A 17,876-nucleotide genomic window follows, 5' to 3' on the forward strand; every position below is an offset into this window, starting at 1 on the left:
TAAATAATTTTATTTCCACAATCATCCATTCTGATATTCTTTCTTTTTTTGTAAGTTTTGAACCTTGAAAGTATTTCTCGAATTTTCCCTTATCGCGTTGACATTGAAGCAAAAATCGAAAAGCGAAGTTATTTAGGATCTCGAAATCTCAACTCCGAGAAAATTACACAAATAGCTACTTTGAACAAAAACCAGTTCGAAAAAAACTTCAGTATTGAATCTAGAGACATTACATTTCATTTATTTATGATTAAAAAAAAAAATAAACAATTATAAAAAGGAAAGTTCATTGAGAACAAAGTTGATAGCGCGATAACTCGATGAAAGGTCACACACGTTAATAAAGTTTATCACTTTCTGCAAGCGATGTTGTTGCTAAGAGATGTAAGCAGCAATTAAATGACTCCATAAGTACACAGTACCGGAGATATAAAGTCGGGATAGGAATTTTGTTTTGAAAACTCATTGGAATTCGTATTTGAATTATATAAACTTGCAAAATATTATACACGCAAGAAACACAATCGTCATGAAATGCGTAATAAAAAGTATTATGTATTTATTTAAATAAGAGAATAACATCTTTTTTTTTTGTTTATAATTTTCGGTTATAATTCATGTACACTTTTATTGAGAAAGGCAACGGTAACTGTTGTATCTTTTTCCTCATATGAAGAGCGAACGCGTCGCTATCTACATAATGCCCGAAAGTAAACTTCTTGCGGGAATTCGAATCTTTCGGCGAGGAGCGAAGAGAGCTGTACGTGCTTTTGTATGAATCGTAAACCGCAAGATCGGGCAAATCAACATCCATCGGCTCGCCCGTGTCCGTCGTATCAGTGATATCCGAATCCGAGTGATTGGTATTCGAACTAGTGGAACTCCCTTCCTCGCTGAGGTTCACATCGTCGACTATGCCACTGTCTGTTTTTTTGCGTTTCGCAATTTTCTCACGTTGCATAAAAACGCTTTCCTGTTCACCGTCGCTCTCGTTGTCACTCGTATCGGGATACACAAATCTCCGTTCCTCGTTATTGTTCTCATTTACATCGGCAGTCGCTGAAGAGCTGTGACCCATATCGGTGTCGTCCGTATCCGCATTCGAACGAAGAGGAATTCTACGAAAGAATTTTCTTTTCTGTTCGCGTTCGTGGAAGCTCGTGTTTGTCGCAGTATCTTGAGGTGTATCTTCGTTTATGTCGTTCTGCCGATCATCCTCGTCAGAAACGCGTTGGTTCTCCTCGCTCGATGCGTGTTCGCCTCTTTCGTTCGGAACTCGCTGATTCTCTTCATTCGAATTCTGATTCTCCTCGCTCGAAACTCGCTCATTCTGCTCATTTGAGATCCGCTGATTTTCCTCGCCGTCGTTCTGATTCGGTTGTATGACAGCTCGCACCAATTGCAGTGTCGTTGTGATTGCGTCTACAGGATGGGAATTCACGTTCAACAAAAGACGCGCTCGACCGGCAATGTCTTGCTCGTCGTCGGTTAGAGCTTCGTCGGATTCCTCAAAAATAGGTATAACGAAACGACTGAGGGTACGCTGCTGCGCGGACTGTCTCTGATGTATTGGCAATATACGTTTTTTCACCTCGAGATTCGAGTGTTCAAACCAAATATTTTGACGTAAACGGTGTCGGATTTTACTGCGACATAGCTCTTGCAGTGACAGAGGATTACATTCCGCTGTAAGAATTTCAAAAATATCGTAAAAGAGATATTGTATAAAGCATTTATTTGAAATAAAATACGAGCTTCTACGTACGTAGATGAAGCAAGTTTTGTTCTGAGGGTGGAGGCACGACTAGAGTCGAAAAAGACACTGGAAGCAGTGAATGCTGCGACCAACCATGTTCCGTTCTCTTCAAACATAACAACTGATCCTTGTAAGGCATTACCAATATACCACCCACACGCACAAATTGCTTGATAAAAGTCTCGTGACTTTCGGGACAAGCCGCTCCGCAATAAACTCTGTCGTATTGTCTACCAGGTATGATACTCAGGCAATTTCCTATTGATTGTGTTATTATGATGTGACAATTCGGAAGGAATCAATCAATCTATCTCCGTAAAATTCAAGAAAACTGTCTTACCTTGTATAAACATTGGTTCGCAAAAATCAAACTCATCCAAGGCCAATGATTTTTGCTTGAACTCTTCCAGTCTTTCATATGCATATCTTAGACAATCTTCGTGTAATTCAATTCCATGATTTGTCCCGTGTTGTTCTAAAAAAGTATCAAAAATATTACGTTTATTCAAAAGAGATTCGGTAAAACATTAGATTTCTTACGTAACAATAGTCCTGCCATTGTACTGAGATAGCCTGTTCCCGATCCAAGATTGAGAAAACTCATGCCTGGTTCTAAACAGAGTCCCTCCAATACTTCACTATATATACAGGGAGCAGATAAATGTATGTTTCCATGTTTCCAAGCCAAATCCTTGTAAGCACTTTCTCGATAAGTGGACAAAACATAGTCGGCTCTGTCCACAGCTCTAAATACTTGCTCCACTTCCTTTGTTTTGATGTATCCCGAATCTATTAAATTGTCTACTAATTCGTCATTGTCATGTCCACTACTCACAGCTCCTCCCATATTTATATCAAAATATTAAATGATCTGTAACACATAAAATGTATACACATAGTAATAATTAAAAACTAATTGAAATAAATTAAAAATAATTAAAAAATATTACTAAAACAAAGGATTATCACATACTTTAGAAATTAATATAACAGATCTGTTTTCTTATTAAAGACTACTTAAATATTAAGAATTACATAAACTTGTATTATGCATCAAGTAAACCAAGACTTTGTAAAAATATTTGATTCTTGAAAACATGCAGTAATAAGCAAACTATATGCTTACATATTTGCATATCACCTATCATTTTTTTTTTTTTTTACAAGATAACATTCATAAAAAGAAATGATTCAAGAACAATGAACTGACTAAAAAAAAAAGGTTTCTGCAAATTTTATTTTAAAACGATTACTCAAACGTTTTTGATGTAACAGCAATTATTATTTGTAAGCGCGTTATTTGTAAGAATATAAATTTTTCACAAAAATATTAAAAGACAATATAATAACTTCCACATTTTCCCAGTTTGAATAACTTGGCCGGTCAAAGTATAAAGTATTAATTGTGAATAATATGAAAGCACGCGTCTGTATAATATGTGTGTGTGTGTCTGTAAATCAAATGAAAAAACAACATAGCAATATTGCCATCCGACATGGAGTTTTGACTAGCAATTTAATTATTGTTAATTGTCATATCACGGATGATGTAACAGGCGAAACAGCTTTAGCTTATTCCGAAATGATAAAACGCGCATTAAATCGCACGCGATGAGAAAGTATGCAACCGATGTTTATTTACGATAACCAAGTGTCCACTCAAGTTGCTCCTTGTCTCTTTCTCTCTCTCTTACGACGAAATGATATGACAGACCTACGCGCAAAACCGCAACTCCGATAATCGGCAAAAGTTATTACGAACTCGCGAGGCACACTCGTGAATTCGCCAGTGTGTCAGTCGTGCAGAATTTTCGGCAATGTCCTTAGCGTGTGACGTTACATCGAAAAGTATTATGAACACACATAAGGTTAAAGTAAAACGCGTAACACGATATACGCACGTATAAGAGCGCAGCGACACACTTGTGTTTCGTTAACATAAGTTACGAGAGACACAACGAAAACACAACCTGACGTTGACAACACTGGACCTTGACGAATCGTTGAAACAGACAGAAAAACTCTCTTTGCGCTAACGCTCGGATGACGATGAAGAACGTTGACACATTACGGCATCGACAACGCGACACGATGTACTGCCATGACACACTGGAGAGCAATGGTCGGTTCGTGTGTTTTTATAACGCAAAAGATTCATCAAGTTCATCAGCTGATGTCGAAACACACGCGACGGTTATTCCTACGCCATTGTCCTCGCACAGTGCCTCGCAAGGTGGATTCACAATTCACGAATCGACGGTTGCGCGTGAAGGAGAATCGTTTTGAAAAGATGGCGGAAAAGGCGCATAATTCAAATGTATGGCGGTTCTTTTTTATGTACACACACACACGCACACGCACACGCACACGTATGGGACGTGTGAATCTTATTACATTGCGATAAATCTTCAATTATCTTATTGTTTTTAACATATGTGTAACATATAATTCTATCAGTTACTTTCATTTTGGAAAAATATTTGCAACTTTTTTTATTTTATTTTTTAAAGTTTCTTAATTATATATATATATAAATAAAAATATTTCAATCTAATATATATAATTTTAAATTGTGACAAATATTATTTTACATAAAATATAATATGTACATATAAAATTTATATATGACAATATTATATATATATATATATTATATATATATTTACTGCGTGGCAATATTGTAATGTGCAACATTACCGAGGACGTTTTGCAACCACAGATTCTTTATTAATGCGATGGAAAAAATGTTTTAGCAAATATTAGAAAATATTATCAATATTATCATGCATAAATAGTGAAGCGGAATTATGTGTTGGAGAATTGACAAAGAGCCGGTATTTTACGCATGCGCGGACTTTGTCTCTCACTCGTACCAATACCTCCGCTTCGCGCATGTGAAATTTGTCTTTTCTTCTAGTATCACTAGCTCCGCGCTTCCTATATATCTTTCTTGATTTGTATGACGATGACGATCAAACAATCACTTTAAAACGGGAGTCGCATATCCTTACAATTTTCGGCGCGTACCACGCGCCGTTTACGTGTAAAAATAGTTAGTTGCACTTATTGGAAAACGTCGGTCGGTCTTGTGTCATTCACAGTCTTTCGTTATCGTTCCCCGAGTGTGTGCATCGCTAAAATCAACGTTCTTTATATATAACAGACCGAAGCTCGTCCGTTGTCTCCAGTAAGTATATCACGATAGTATATGCAAAGAGAGGTGGTACACACATACATGTACACACAAACACACACCGCGTTTAATTGCATTCATACAACACATAGTACAACACGCATAAAAATTTCGGAAAGTAACAAAATGCGAAGTTGTGCAAAATTTGTGTACAGTCTCTTAGCTCTCCTACCGACGCTCTTACACACTTTTATATATACTTTACATGAGTATCATCGTTGGTATTTTTTTTTTGTTTTTTTATACACAGGTCGCTCGATCACGCACGAACACGTAATTTTATTTCAAAACCTGATAATTGTGCGTTATTTTACGCCACCACCCATTTAAACTGTATATCGATTCAAAGGCAGACATTTTTATGGTACTTTCTAAGAACTTTTCGGTTAACCTACATTATATTATGCAAAACTCGATATCAAACTCGAAGCGGATTTGTGTGTGTTTTCTCAATATAAAAATTATAATATCACGCATTAGTATATAACACACATATCGTGTATTGCACGTAAATAAAAAAGTATAATTTTATATACTCTGTCTCGAGAAAATCGTGTAATAAATAAATTATGCACATATATATATTATACGAAAACAATTTTATATCGTATACGGAACACACGCTGTCATTCGTCGAGACACGAGAAACAACGTTACAAAAAAGTTTTAAGTCATTGTTGGAAAAAAAAAAACTGTCCATGTATATATACATATATATACATTATATATATATATACACACACACATATGTACGTATATATATATATTGAAGTGACGATTTTATCGTTTTGCGACACGTGCATTGTTCTTTCGGATTTCACGTTTCACAAAGTGATAAAATAAATTATTGCACGTTAGTCTGATTTTCGTCAAAGCAGTAAAAAAGAAAGAAAGAAAGAAAAAAAAAAGAAAGAAAGAAACCTTAGATCGATCGCGAAAAAGACACGAAAGTCATATCTCAAAAGCGTCTCAAAGTATATTCGCCGTATCATTGCTGCTCTCACCTCAATTGTCAATACTTCCGGCAAGGTATACAACAAACGTATATCCCGTTGCACGAGTATATTTTCGCGGCTTAGAGGTTAAAACGCGCGAGTGTGCAACGAGCGCGACGGCGAAACGACGCGTTTCGTTTTTTATTTTTTTTTACATTCAACAAGACTCAGCTGACAAATCTGTCCTATCACGCGCAACGTGTGACTGTTGGGGGGGAAAGAGGATATTGATCAGCGAAATTCGGAAAAATCATCAATGAAACTCCGGTGTGTGACGAGGGATTTGGACGCGATGCGCCTGAATTCGCACCTTGTTTAATACAATCACATATATTATGTTGTATCGATAACGCCCCGTTTGCTGATAACATTCGTTCACGAAGTCCGTAAAATTAGCCGACCACAGAATCGAGCGAATACCCAACTTCGATTTCACATCGATATATCGCCCGTACGGGTTTCTCATTGGTCCGTGCATTTTCGACGATACGCACACTTCCTCCCTCTCTCTTTCTCTCTCCTCTCTTTTTTTCCCTCTCTCTTTTTTTGCTTTCTTTTTCTGTGCGTCCCAGTACCCATATAGCCACATCCTATTATCTTCAAAGTGCGGAAAGTGCAACGTGTAGTTAGGGAGAACAGATTTTAACTTGGCCCGTTGTTCCGTAAGGAGCTCTGCCATTCTCGAGTTCGTTTTCACAGCGAGCGTGTCGCATCTACGTTTAACTTGGTGCATCATGGCTGTCGCTTCAAAAATCCGGACACAGTAAAAGGTAAAAATATAAAAAAAAGATTGATAATTTTATACCTTCGGTGGTTTAATTTTTTATATTAAAACTGTTGATTTTTTCCCCGTTGACGTGTTCGTCGATACGTGTCGAGTGTGATCGATTCGCGTTTCTGTTCGAGCGTAAAACACCAACAAGTTTCGTGCAACCGAATATATCCACGCATTAGAATCAATAATCATCACGTTTACACGGAATGTTCGCAATTTCAATAATGCGCGCAGATTCGAGACCGCGTATTTCCGTTGCACGGCAATAAATTGAAATTGTAACAGAAACCACTGTTATCAATTTATATTCGTGTGTACGATATATTTCCTCATATAGATATTTGTATGATTCAAATCTCGCAGTTAACAAACATAGGAAAAAGAAATTCCTTGTTCTGCTCGGACTTTTTGTAAGAAAGAGAGAGAGAAAAAAATAAAAGACAAAAGGAACAAAAGAAGTTTGAGAAAATTCGAGCACGATAAGGATTGATATTGTTATCATTTCGGTAAGTTCGATTTGTTCGCATGTTTTTAGGGTACAGCAATATGTATATACATATATTATATATAATACATATATATATATATATATATGGCCGAGCGCCATATTGCCACTTGACAACATAGTCAGAGCAGGTTTGCGTCGGTTTTCATTACACGGATTTTACGTACAAATTATCTGTAACAGAGCAAACTCAATCGGTTGCCTCGTTTAGAGCGTGTTCTTAAAGTGAAAAATATCATGTGGTTATTTACGCACTGGGCGCTGTTTTGTATGTTAATTAATTTTTTACACAGAGTGACGAAATTGTCAAGCATTTTAAGTTCTTCGTTAATCTATCGCATGTCTGATACCGAACTAAAGTTACACATTGTTGCATCTGGTGGACTTTATAAGAAACCTCTATGGGAAAAGAAAGTCATTTTTTTTAACAAATAAAATTAAAACGATTAATTATTATTTATACGAGTATGAAATTGTGATTACGATTATTTACAAAATATATAATATTACATAAAATTATTTTACATAAAATTTAGTGTTTTTCTCTAAGGTGAGAGGAAAAATCTTGAAATTCGAGAATCTTCGATTATTTGTAACGATAGACTTTTTTTTACAAGTGAATGTTTTACATCTTGTAAAAAGATCGAGTTATCTGTTAGATCGTGCCAGACACGCGATGGGTTAAATCCTTGTCGTGTTTTGTAACTAAGTAGTAGTTTTCAGAATAGTTTTTCTCTCTCTCGTATCTTCTCTCTTTCTCTTTCTGTCTCTCTTTTTACTCTCACACGAGTAACTTTATACGTATTGACCAACGTACCTACACGAAAAAGTGCCAATGTGTACTTTTGTGCATTTCAGACACCTTGATCTTTCGAATGACTTGTCAGAAATTCAGAAAGCAACAAATATCTGAAATATAGTATATTATAAACCGCGCACTCTTTGTTAAATAAAAGGTTATATTGGTTGCTAAATATATCGTTTTACTTGGGAGAGTATTACTGAAAACAACTGAAAGAGATATATATGTATATATATATATATATATATATATATAGCAATAAAGAAATAAGGATAAAGATTTGTTGAAATATTTTGAATACAATTCTTTTTCTCAATCGAAGAACGCAAAGTTTATATCTTTGATCGCACATTGTGAATCGAGCACCTACAGCTGATGTTTGAAAACGCGGTGTAATCGACAGCATATACATATGGATACGTGTAGACCAAACACATTTTGTTCACGAGATGTAAATCTCTCACAAGTTCCTTTCGTTTTATTTCGTGAGATAACTTGATCGAGAGTGCGCGGGAGCAAGATACGAAACTCCATCCCGCAAACGAAATGCCTGGTTCACGTGTTCATTCGCGTTTATACAAAATGTCGATACACACACACAATTTGCCACGCTTCTTTTCTCGCAACGCGCGGGAGAGATTGTAACCGAGGTGATTTTCTTACGAAATATCCCGCGTGATCTCTCCGACGAGTGAATAAGCGCGAATATCGACGATACGTATCGATTCTTGTTGATTGATAATCATGAAACACGTTCCGGGAAAAACCAACAATTTGCTTAATAATAACGGATAAAAAATTTGGAAAATCTGTCGGTAACAGAGGCGACGCTGGCGGCGTTCGGTTATTGGCCGACACGACCGCGTACGTTCACTGTGCGGCGTTCTCGCGGCCAATAAGCGGCGAGCGGTTGCGCAGTCGTCAATGCGCAACTCGTTCATAGGGACGATTGAGACGCACGGGATAGACGGCTCGAACGCTTCAAAAGATGTGCAAAAATTTTTGTTAAAAGTGTGTGAGCTATGTGGTGATTTGTTTACAGTTTCGTGGACGGCAAAACGTCAATCGTGCGCGATTGGGTTCACGCGAACGGCAACGATCGCGTTCGTAAAACCGTACGCGAATCTATTATTCGGGCGAAAAGTACCGTACGTGCGCGCGGTGTCGTCAAGTCTCATCAATGAGTGGATACCGTGCGATTCGCAAAATCGCTTGAAACGGCATGCCCGTGACTACGTGCACGCATTTTCACGCACCCGCCGATGTATCTCTTCGTCCGCGACACGCAAAACCCGTCGAAGTCTCGTTCACGATGAATTTCAAAGCGTGAAATGCGGGAAACGTGATTGTCGTGATATTTGTTCCACAATAATTCGGCGCGCCATTTAAACGCGCTCTGCTCCTTCACCGTTTTCTGATGCGAATATTCACTGAACGTTTTTGACACGCGTGAACTCTTACTTTTGTGACACGTTGCACGAGTGTTCGCGCTTTTACAAACGAGGAATTTTTTCGATTCCCCGATAATTATGTAACTAGTTGCGACTTCGATATGTTGATGATGAATACTATGTCCACTAGGTTTGTAAAGCTGCATTTGCATTAGGCTTATAAAAGAAACGTATTGAGCAACTTTCTGTGCAGTATGTAATTTTTTAGTTATAACTTGATCTGAATTGATCCGAAAAATATTGTTGAAAAAAAAAGAAATAACGATCTACTGTGTAAAAAAAAGTTATGTTTATGCAAATTTTTAATTTGTAATTATTATGCAAAAAATATAAACACTGTTAGAACATTTCAAATACATTTTTTCAAATATATATTGCATTTTGATACTTATTATTTTGAATTATTGTGTTGAGATAAAGTACAATTTAGAATGATGATATTACAGTTATGTATGTTAACTTATACTAGAATTCACAAACAATATTAGTTGTATATTATGCTATTTTATAATCTTCTATTCTGAATATACATATACATGTATACACATACAGTGCAGTTGTGTATCATTTATGATGATAACTATGAAAGTTGAAAAAAAAAACATGTGTAATAGGTCTGTTTTAAAAACCTATTTCACCTTTTTACCAGAATGGAAGAAGAAATAGTAGTTGATGACATAGATGAAACCAGTACTGCGGATTGTACGCAGCAGGCGGATGAAACAGCACCAGTAATGCCTTTACTATACATTCAGCAAAATAAAGTCCATACAACACAGTCAGGCAATCCGAAACAAACTCTTGTTTCACCTAATACCCAACTTGCCATTATTAATCCAGTTAATAATCAGGTAAATACTGTAAAGTTTATCTGCATAATCTTGTCTTATTTCATTTAATTATTTTAGTTTAGTTTCTTGCACCATGTCTGGGACTTGGTTTTGTCTTACTTTGCAATTTATATGGCGTATATAAATTAAGAACCTAACTTGCACAGATTACAGTTATCAATATTTATATCTAGTGTCTTATGTAAGAGTGCTACAGTATATTCTATAGAAGTATCAAATAACTTTGAATAACCTAGAATTAAAAGTGTATCTTAATAAAATACATTAGAGTTGCACAAATACAAATGGAACAAGATGTGACAGTGTACTAAATACATCTCATACTCAGTGTATATGCGTATATAGGCCTTGGTGCCTTATTAGATTTCCATGTGTAGGTGGTGAGTGATGCAGCTCTTCACAGTAAATATAGACTTGGTCAACAGAAATTGCACATAGTGAAGGCACAGGCAAAATAATATGTGTAAACTCAATTTTCTTGTAAAAAATACAAGTTGAAATTTTTATAACCAAGGAAGTTTTGTTTTATTGCTGTGGGACATGTAGTTGTTACATTCTGTTTTTGTCATCTTTTACATATAAATGACGAATAAGACATGTGGAATTTGTTTTTATTCAATTTGTAATGCTACTTGCAATTATGTATATTGTGTAAAATATATGATTATGTAAAAGTGTTTCTGTGTATTTTTTTTTATATGATTTATATATGGTCTTTTTTGTATATATTTTGTGCTAAATCAAAATTTATTTTCAAAAAATAGTTGCTTTTGCACTTTTTTCCAAACAAAGTGTATGTAATGGATGTAACATGTGTGTGTTATTAATTTATTAATTTAATTATTTTTTAGATTGTAAGTGGACAAAATAAAGTCTTTATACAAGGAACAGGGCAGGGAACTACTGCACAAAATAAACAGCATATTGTCATTCATCGACCAATAAATACTGTGAACACTGCTGTGACTGCACAGACTCAAAAACACATACTATTTCGAAAATCGAATACATCTACTGCTCAGATAGTGCCCTTGAACTCAAATCAGGGAAATCAAGTGAATGCATCAGGAAAACATACAATTGCGTATGTGGGTACCTTTCTCAAATCTAACAAATCACGGGAGTCTGTCGTCATACCTGCAGGTAATGAGCGTTTTATACTCGATAAATTCTACAGAATGATAATTTCATAATTTTTGTCAATTTGTATAATATAATATAAAATAAATAAAAGCTTTAAAACTTATAGGCAGATATGTGATAATCGTGAAGAAAAACAAACTATATAATTAATTCGGATAATCCAATTGTCTTACACTCATTTATAAAAATCGCCAAAAAAGAATGTTAATTTATGTTCGATATTGTATTTTACTAGGAGCTCTGACGACGACGCAAATAAATAAGCCAAAATTTGTAATCGCCCCAGTAATATCTCAGCTAGCTCAAACATCGACGAGTACTACAAGTGGCTCTCAGAGCCAATCAACTAAACACATGACGAATTTATTGTTGCCAGTAAACATTCCCCAGCAGAGTGGCAATGCAAAATCTGGGATGTATAACTTAAAAATTAATAACGGTCAAATTAATACAGAAAGCAAAGGAACTATAACAGGTAGGAAAAACCTATAACGAAATAATAAATAAGTTTAATTTTTTCGAGCTCTGACGACAACGCAAATAAATAAGTCAAAATTTGCAATCGCTTCAGTAATATCTCAGCTAGCTCGAACATCAGCGAATAATACAAGTGCATATTTATCTGTGTAACAAGTGTCTTAGGTTTAGCATAAAAAGCAAAATTGTTTAGCAAAAGCATAAAAGATACAAGCAAAAATTATTAGTTTTTACGTAATAAAAAACAGAATAATGGTTCAGTTATCTGCACAACCACATGCAAATAACAGTTATTGCGGAACGTGTGTTGTGCAAAATAAACACTCAGATCTAAAACTCTAAAGTGTTCAACAGATTAAATTACATTGATTGATGTTAATAATTCAAAATTATATCATAAAAGAGGATAAATTAGAGAAAAAATATTTTTATCATATTTTTTCTTTATAAAATATTGTTTTACTGGTTTTTAGTGTTACGTGAATCGAAAACAACAAATTCAGCAACACATCCTCCGCCGTTGCACCCAATAGCGAAAATGAGTCTATTAAATGCAAATAAAAGCAATTCCAATTCTATAGATAGTATAAAAATTACTGAAAATCCAGACTCGGCTGTTATTACGCCTATTCCAAAAAAGGAAGACATTCAGCCGGAGAAACGCAAAAAGATGATTAGTAATATATTGCGAAATTCTACCGAGAAACGAATGAGAAAGCAAACGATGCCAAAATCACCTCAGGACAGTCTGAACGACGCCAATTATGCATTAAATAGTCCGGATTGTGATCAAGATAAAGATAAAAAAGTTCCAAATGATGACGATATTACATTGATCAAAGTTGTAGCTAGCGAAGATAAAACACCGAGTCTTAACGCGAACGTGGATGATGATATAAAAATAGAAATAATCAAAACTCCCACGAATGTCGAAATGTCAGACAATAAGAATGAAACGAAGAGTAATAATTGCGACGAGACGAAAGAACAGTTGAATCAGAATAGTAATAATTTCGATGCGACTAAAGTTTTAGATTGGAAGGATGGTGTTGGAACTTTACCTGGAAGTACTTTACAGGTAAAAACTATATATATATAATGTACACATTTTATATTTACATTACATGAATACGCAATATACAACGAATTCGATTGGATGCACTAGTGCATCTAATCGAATTTGTCGATATTTACTATATGTGTAAAGGAGAGATAATAATATTCGCTATTACATTTAGAAAAACCCTTAAAATGTGTATTATACTATATTTTTATGTATAGTTGAAACACCGCTATTCTTGACAAATGTTGACCGTTATTCTTCACGTTTTCTCCTCTCATGCTGACTCCCCACTACTAACACTCGCCATGTGATCATGCATGGAGTGTAGATGGATGGAGTATATTTAGTTAGAATAGCGGTCCACGTGGTTACGATTGGTCAAGAATAGACTGTAGATATGAACATTTATATATTTTTTATGATTAACATTAGATCACTGTTGTAAATACATAAATAAATATAAGTTCTTTCTTATATTTATTATATAGTTATTTATTAATATATATATATATATATATTCTTTATTAATATAGTTCCGCATGAATGAATTCGGCATCATGGAAGTGGTCGATGAAGACGAGAACAATAAACAGAACAAGGATGGTATTGGTGACAAAGAAAATATGTGTTTGTCGCAAAATTCTTCGAAAACCAATCCGGGAACCGTCAATAATGCTAATGTGGATAAAAAAGGTAAGTTACAAACATTTCTCGTGATAACTTAAACATATATTTTTGAACGTCATTGTGTATAATGTGAAATATATTTGATTTAGCTGATGACAGAAAACCTAGGCCAGTTGAGTCGGACACGTTGTATCATTGTGAAGGTTGCGGATGTTACGGTATGGCCGTTGAATTCGAGAGTCCGATATCCTGTAGCCCCTCTTGTACCGAAATCATCGAGTCTAGAAAGCAATCTATAACTCGAAAGGAGAAGGAATTGAAGTAAGTGTTGCGCAAAAATTGTAATTTGTATAAATAATATTAAAAGAAAAAAACCCTCATTTGCTCAAATATTTATGTAGAGAGGTACGCAAAAAGAAACGAAAAAGATTATTAGAGCCACAATGGTCGAAAGAAATAGATGAGAAGTCTGACGATAAGACGCAAGATAAGGCAAAGTCGGAGACAGACGAAGAAAAAGATACAATGGCAAGTATAGTAGACGAGGAGAGTCAAGGAGATTCATCGGAATCAAAGGTAGGAACAAAAAACAAATTGAAGGTTAAAATTTTGATTTTACTGAATTTTGATTTTACTGCATTAACGCAAATTTTATCTCATAAAAAAAAAATTAAATTTTGCAGTATCCTTGGCAAAAAGGAAAACAGGGTTTCTCATGGCCGAAGTATCTCGATCATTGTAAGGCGAAAGCGGCGCCTGTAAAATTGTTTAAAGATCCTTTCCCTTATATTAAAAATCAATTTCGAGTGGGAATGAAATTAGAAGGTATAGATCCAGAACATCCTTCTCATTATTGTGTTTTAACCATCGTCGAGGTTGTAGGTAAGTCATTAGAAATAAAAATGCACATAGAAAAAATGTTTACACATACAATAGAGACAATCAAATACAACGAGTGACGTTTTCGTTATCAGGTTATCGAATGCGTCTACGCTTTGATGGTTATCCGGAAAATTACGATTTCTGGGTAAATGCAGACAGCTTGAATATATTCCCTGCTGGTTGGGCCGAAAAGAATGGAAAAAAACTGGATCCGCCAAGAGGTTACACGTCTGGCAGTTTTAACTGGAATGCCTATTTAAAGTTGAGCAAGGCGTCTGCGGCAGCGAAAAATATATTTCCGAATAAAAGCATACTTCAAACTGTTTTTCCTACTTGCTTTCGAGTTGGTATGAAGCTCGAGGCGATAGATCGGAAACATTCGTCGCAACTTTGTGTTGCCAGTATAGCAGGTTTAATGGACTCGCGTATATTAGTTCATTTTGATTCTTGGGATGAAGTGTATGATTATTGGGCTGATGCCAGTTCGCCATACATTCATCCTGTAGGATGGTCTCATCACAATGGAGTTCTTTTGATGCCACCAAATAGTAAGAAACTTGAAATTAATTATTATTAAAATTGTAACAATATTTTTTTTGTTATTTTATACATAATAATGTACGTTATAGATTACAAGGATTCTAAATCTTTCACATGGGACGCGTATCTCAGAGAGACTGGTTCAGTGGCCGCACCATCTAGAGCGTTTAAGCAACGACCACCTTGTGCGTTCAAACGCGGTATGAAACTGGAGGCCGTGGACAAACGAGTACCACAGTTAATCAGAGTGGCAACAGTCGAGGATGTGAAAAATCACTTGTTCGTATTAATTGCAATTATATATTCTCACTTTTTCTACCTCACGAGATAATAACTGCATATCTTTGATATAGGTTGAAGATAAGATTCGACGGTTGGCCCGACTGTTATTCTTACTGGGTTGATGATGATTCTTCCGACATTCATCCTGCAGGCTGGTGTACAAAAACTGGTCACCCGTTAGAACCACCACTTAGTAAGTTGTTACATTCTGTATCTTGTATCACAGAATATATTTGTGATATGTGTTATTAACTTATATCATTATTGACATAGCTCCTGAGAATCTGAACGATCGACCGGAATGTGGCACGTATGGCTGTCGAGGTATAGGAAATGTAAAGGGACCTAAGTACGCGACACATAATTCAGCGTCCGGATGCCCTTATTCACCTCAGAACTTGAATAAAACTGGACAGATGCCTTATAGACTTAGTCTGGCAAAATATGAAGCATACGACTTCGAAGACGAAATATCAAACAAATTAGAAAAGACTGACAAAAAAGTGGACAAAAATAGCAAATCTTTGTTCTCAGATGACAGAGTAGTAATAAATGAAAAAGAGATTAAACAAGAAGATGGAGGAGATTTGTCCGATAAGAACGACAGATCCGAAAATAGATCGGAACATTCAGAGAAGTATGTCAAATATAACATCTAGAGACAATTTATAAAGATATGCATAGCGAATAACAAGTATTTATTCATATCTGTGTTTTGTTGTTTTATAGATCCAGCAAATCAAAGAATAGTGACGGACAAACTGACGATGACGACGTTTTGAGAAAACGGAAGAAAAGGTTTGTTGCTGTTCGAGTAGAAAGAGCATTTCTTCTCTCATTTCACACAGTAAATAATCGCTCAATTGTATCTATTTCTAGACGCATGAACTCGGACGAGCCTTTATATTCTGTCTCTAACACCTCGTATGGTGAAAATCTAAGCTGGAATCCTGTTCAGTACGCCGCTAACATACCAGACAAGCAATTGCGTAAAGAACTATATCAGTCTGTATATAATCCTGGATATGATCCATCGCCGAACGCGCCACATGTATGGGCGAAACATAGTAACGCATTAAACAGAGTGGTAGTGAGACAGACCACGAATCCACGACGATGGTCTAATGAAGAAGTAATTAAATTTGTACAAAGTCTGCCTAACTGTCTAGAGACAGGAAATATTTTTAGGCAAAATGTACGTTTCAAAAATACGATGACTATAATTTAAATAATTACTACACTGCGTATTGTAATATTATTACTGTGTCTTGTATTATTAATAATATATCATCTCATTTATTAAATTGCAGAACATCGACGGCGAGGCGTTTTTAATGTTAACACAAGAAGATCTGGTGTCGGTATTGCGTCTACGGCTTGGACCTGCGATTAAGTTGTATAATAGTATAGTTTTATTACGTCAAAAAGCATCATAATGTTGCACAATTGCTACACGCAAGAAAAAAAAACCATATACCAATGACTGGCGAATCGAATAATATGGCAGCTAGATGTATAACGATTTCGCCTATTTATTTACAATAATTATTATTAGGAATATATTTTTCACCAGAAAATTCAGTGAGACAGAAGAGAAAGGTGAACAATTGTTCGTAAATATATCAAGTTGAAAATGATATGTCTAAACCACCGTAACACCTTGTCTTTTAAATTGACATCAGAAAGAAGCATAGTAAAAGTGAAAAAAAAAAAACAAAAAAAAAACAAAAAAAAACAAAAAAAAAACATGCTTGCGTAATATCACAATTTCGATTTTATATCTCTAAGAGGAGGAGCAATAATGCAACATAATTCATGTTATGTGCATTGATTCAAAGCCATTGTTTGTAAGTACTTACATCATTAAATACATATAACGTATTTTTTTCATGACAAATAGGCATCTTGAATCGTGTACAAAATGTAAATATAATTTTAATGATTAAGTATTGTAATAAAAATACTTATACAATCTTTTTACTTAATCATTCTACACATTTCACCATAGGAAAAAAACATTTTAGTTTTCAGTAAAAACTCATGCGTGTATGTGTTAGAGCGAGAGAGAGACTGATACAAAAAAAAACCAATCTCCTAAAAGCTAGATATAGAATTTTCTACAATCTCGATGCACAAAAAGGCTTTTAATAATTTATTTTTATCATATTGATTTTTATTTTGTACGCAAATTATAAATACTCGGAAATATTGTTTCTCTGTATTAAGAAATATAGCTTCATCTTCTTGTGCTTTAGTTTCACTTCCTGTGCTTTATCTGCTTTTTTTCTTTTCTAGATGTGAATATATATTTATTGATAAAAGCAAGATAAAAATACGGGACAATAATAAAATAACTAATGTATTATTATATGTGAAAGAAATACAGTGAATATATAAGTAAAGTAGACAGCTTTGTTACAGTTTGTCGATGTAATATCAGAATCCGTTAATTAAATTGAAAAAATAATATTGCGTTTTGATAGATTTAGAATAAAACAGTTTAACGGAATTTTTTTTCTGTATTTCTTACGATT

At 35.0% G+C, this 17,876-nt stretch overlaps 2 protein-coding genes across 10 annotated transcripts; one reads left to right on the forward strand and one right to left on the reverse strand.

Moving 5' to 3' along the window:
* Positions 1-542: 542 nt before the first annotated feature.
* Positions 543-6,039, reverse strand: LOC109851889 (protein-L-isoaspartate O-methyltransferase domain-containing protein 1-like). Of its 5 annotated transcripts, none has more exons than XM_020422435.1 (5): positions 5,954-6,039; positions 2,297-2,627; positions 2,097-2,231; positions 1,766-2,014; positions 543-1,686 (listed from the first exon to the last, which is right to left on the reverse strand). In XM_020422435.1, exons 2-5 carry the CDS (start codon positions 2,601-2,603, stop codon positions 596-598), a joined length of 1,782 nt encoding a protein of 593 aa, XP_020278024.1. In that variant the 5' UTR covers positions 2,604-2,627; positions 5,954-6,039; the 3' UTR covers positions 543-595. The 5 variants fall into 5 exon arrangements, with proteins under 5 accessions (XP_020278024.1, XP_020278022.1, XP_020278021.1 ...); XM_020422433.1 differs by lacking the exon at positions 5,954-6,039 and adding an exon at positions 3,727-3,994; XM_020422432.1 differs by lacking the exon at positions 5,954-6,039 and adding an exon at positions 3,658-3,994.
* On the forward strand, positions 4,683-17,067 carry LOC109851888 (lethal(3)malignant brain tumor-like protein 3). Of its 5 annotated transcripts, none has more exons than XM_020422427.1 (16): positions 4,683-4,943; positions 10,127-10,328; positions 11,180-11,471; positions 11,707-11,946; positions 12,422-13,026; positions 13,545-13,704; positions 13,788-13,959; positions 14,040-14,214; positions 14,322-14,520; positions 14,613-15,068; positions 15,150-15,339; positions 15,414-15,535; positions 15,616-15,979; positions 16,072-16,140; positions 16,222-16,537; positions 16,653-17,067. In XM_020422427.1, the coding sequence occupies exons 2-16, from the start codon at positions 10,128-10,130 to the stop codon at positions 16,776-16,778; spliced, it is 3,687 nt and encodes a 1,228-aa protein (XP_020278016.1). In that variant the 5' UTR covers positions 4,683-4,943; position 10,127; the 3' UTR covers positions 16,779-17,067. The 5 variants fall into 5 exon arrangements, with proteins under 5 accessions (XP_020278016.1, XP_020278018.1, XP_020278019.1 ...); XM_020422429.1 differs by lacking the exon at positions 4,683-4,943 and adding an exon at positions 6,634-6,714; XM_020422430.1 differs by lacking the exon at positions 4,683-4,943 and adding an exon at positions 7,404-7,492.
* Positions 17,068-17,876: the final 809 nt, after the last annotated feature.

The sequence above is a fragment of the Pseudomyrmex gracilis genome, unplaced genomic scaffold (genome assembly GCF_002006095.1).
Source record: "Pseudomyrmex gracilis isolate BER0280 unplaced genomic scaffold, ASM200609v1 scaffold_22, whole genome shotgun sequence".
NCBI lineage: Eukaryota > Metazoa > Arthropoda > Insecta > Hymenoptera > Formicidae > Pseudomyrmex > Pseudomyrmex gracilis.

Coding starts and splice junctions, on each gene's coding strand:
- LOC109851888 (XM_020422426.1), top strand. CDS start 9,579: ATGTTGATGATGAATACTATGTCCACTAG. Junction 13,960..14,039: donor CGAAAGGAGAAGGAATTGAA/GTAAGTGTTGCG, acceptor ATATTTATGTAG/AGAGGTACGCAAAAAGAAAC. Junction 15,069..15,149: donor TCTTTTGATGCCACCAAATA/GTAAGAAACTTG, acceptor TGTACGTTATAG/ATTACAAGGATTCTAAATCT.
- LOC109851889 (XM_020422435.1), bottom strand. CDS start 2,603: ATGGGAGGAGCTGTGAGTAGTGGACATGACAATGACGAATTAGTAGAC. Junction 2,015..2,096: donor CGAACCAATGTTTATACAAG/GTAAGACAGTTT, acceptor CACAATCAATAG/GAAATTGCCTGAGTATCATA. Junction 1,687..1,765: donor ACAAAACTTGCTTCATCTAC/GTACGTAGAAGC, acceptor AAATTCTTACAG/CGGAATGTAATCCTCTGTCA.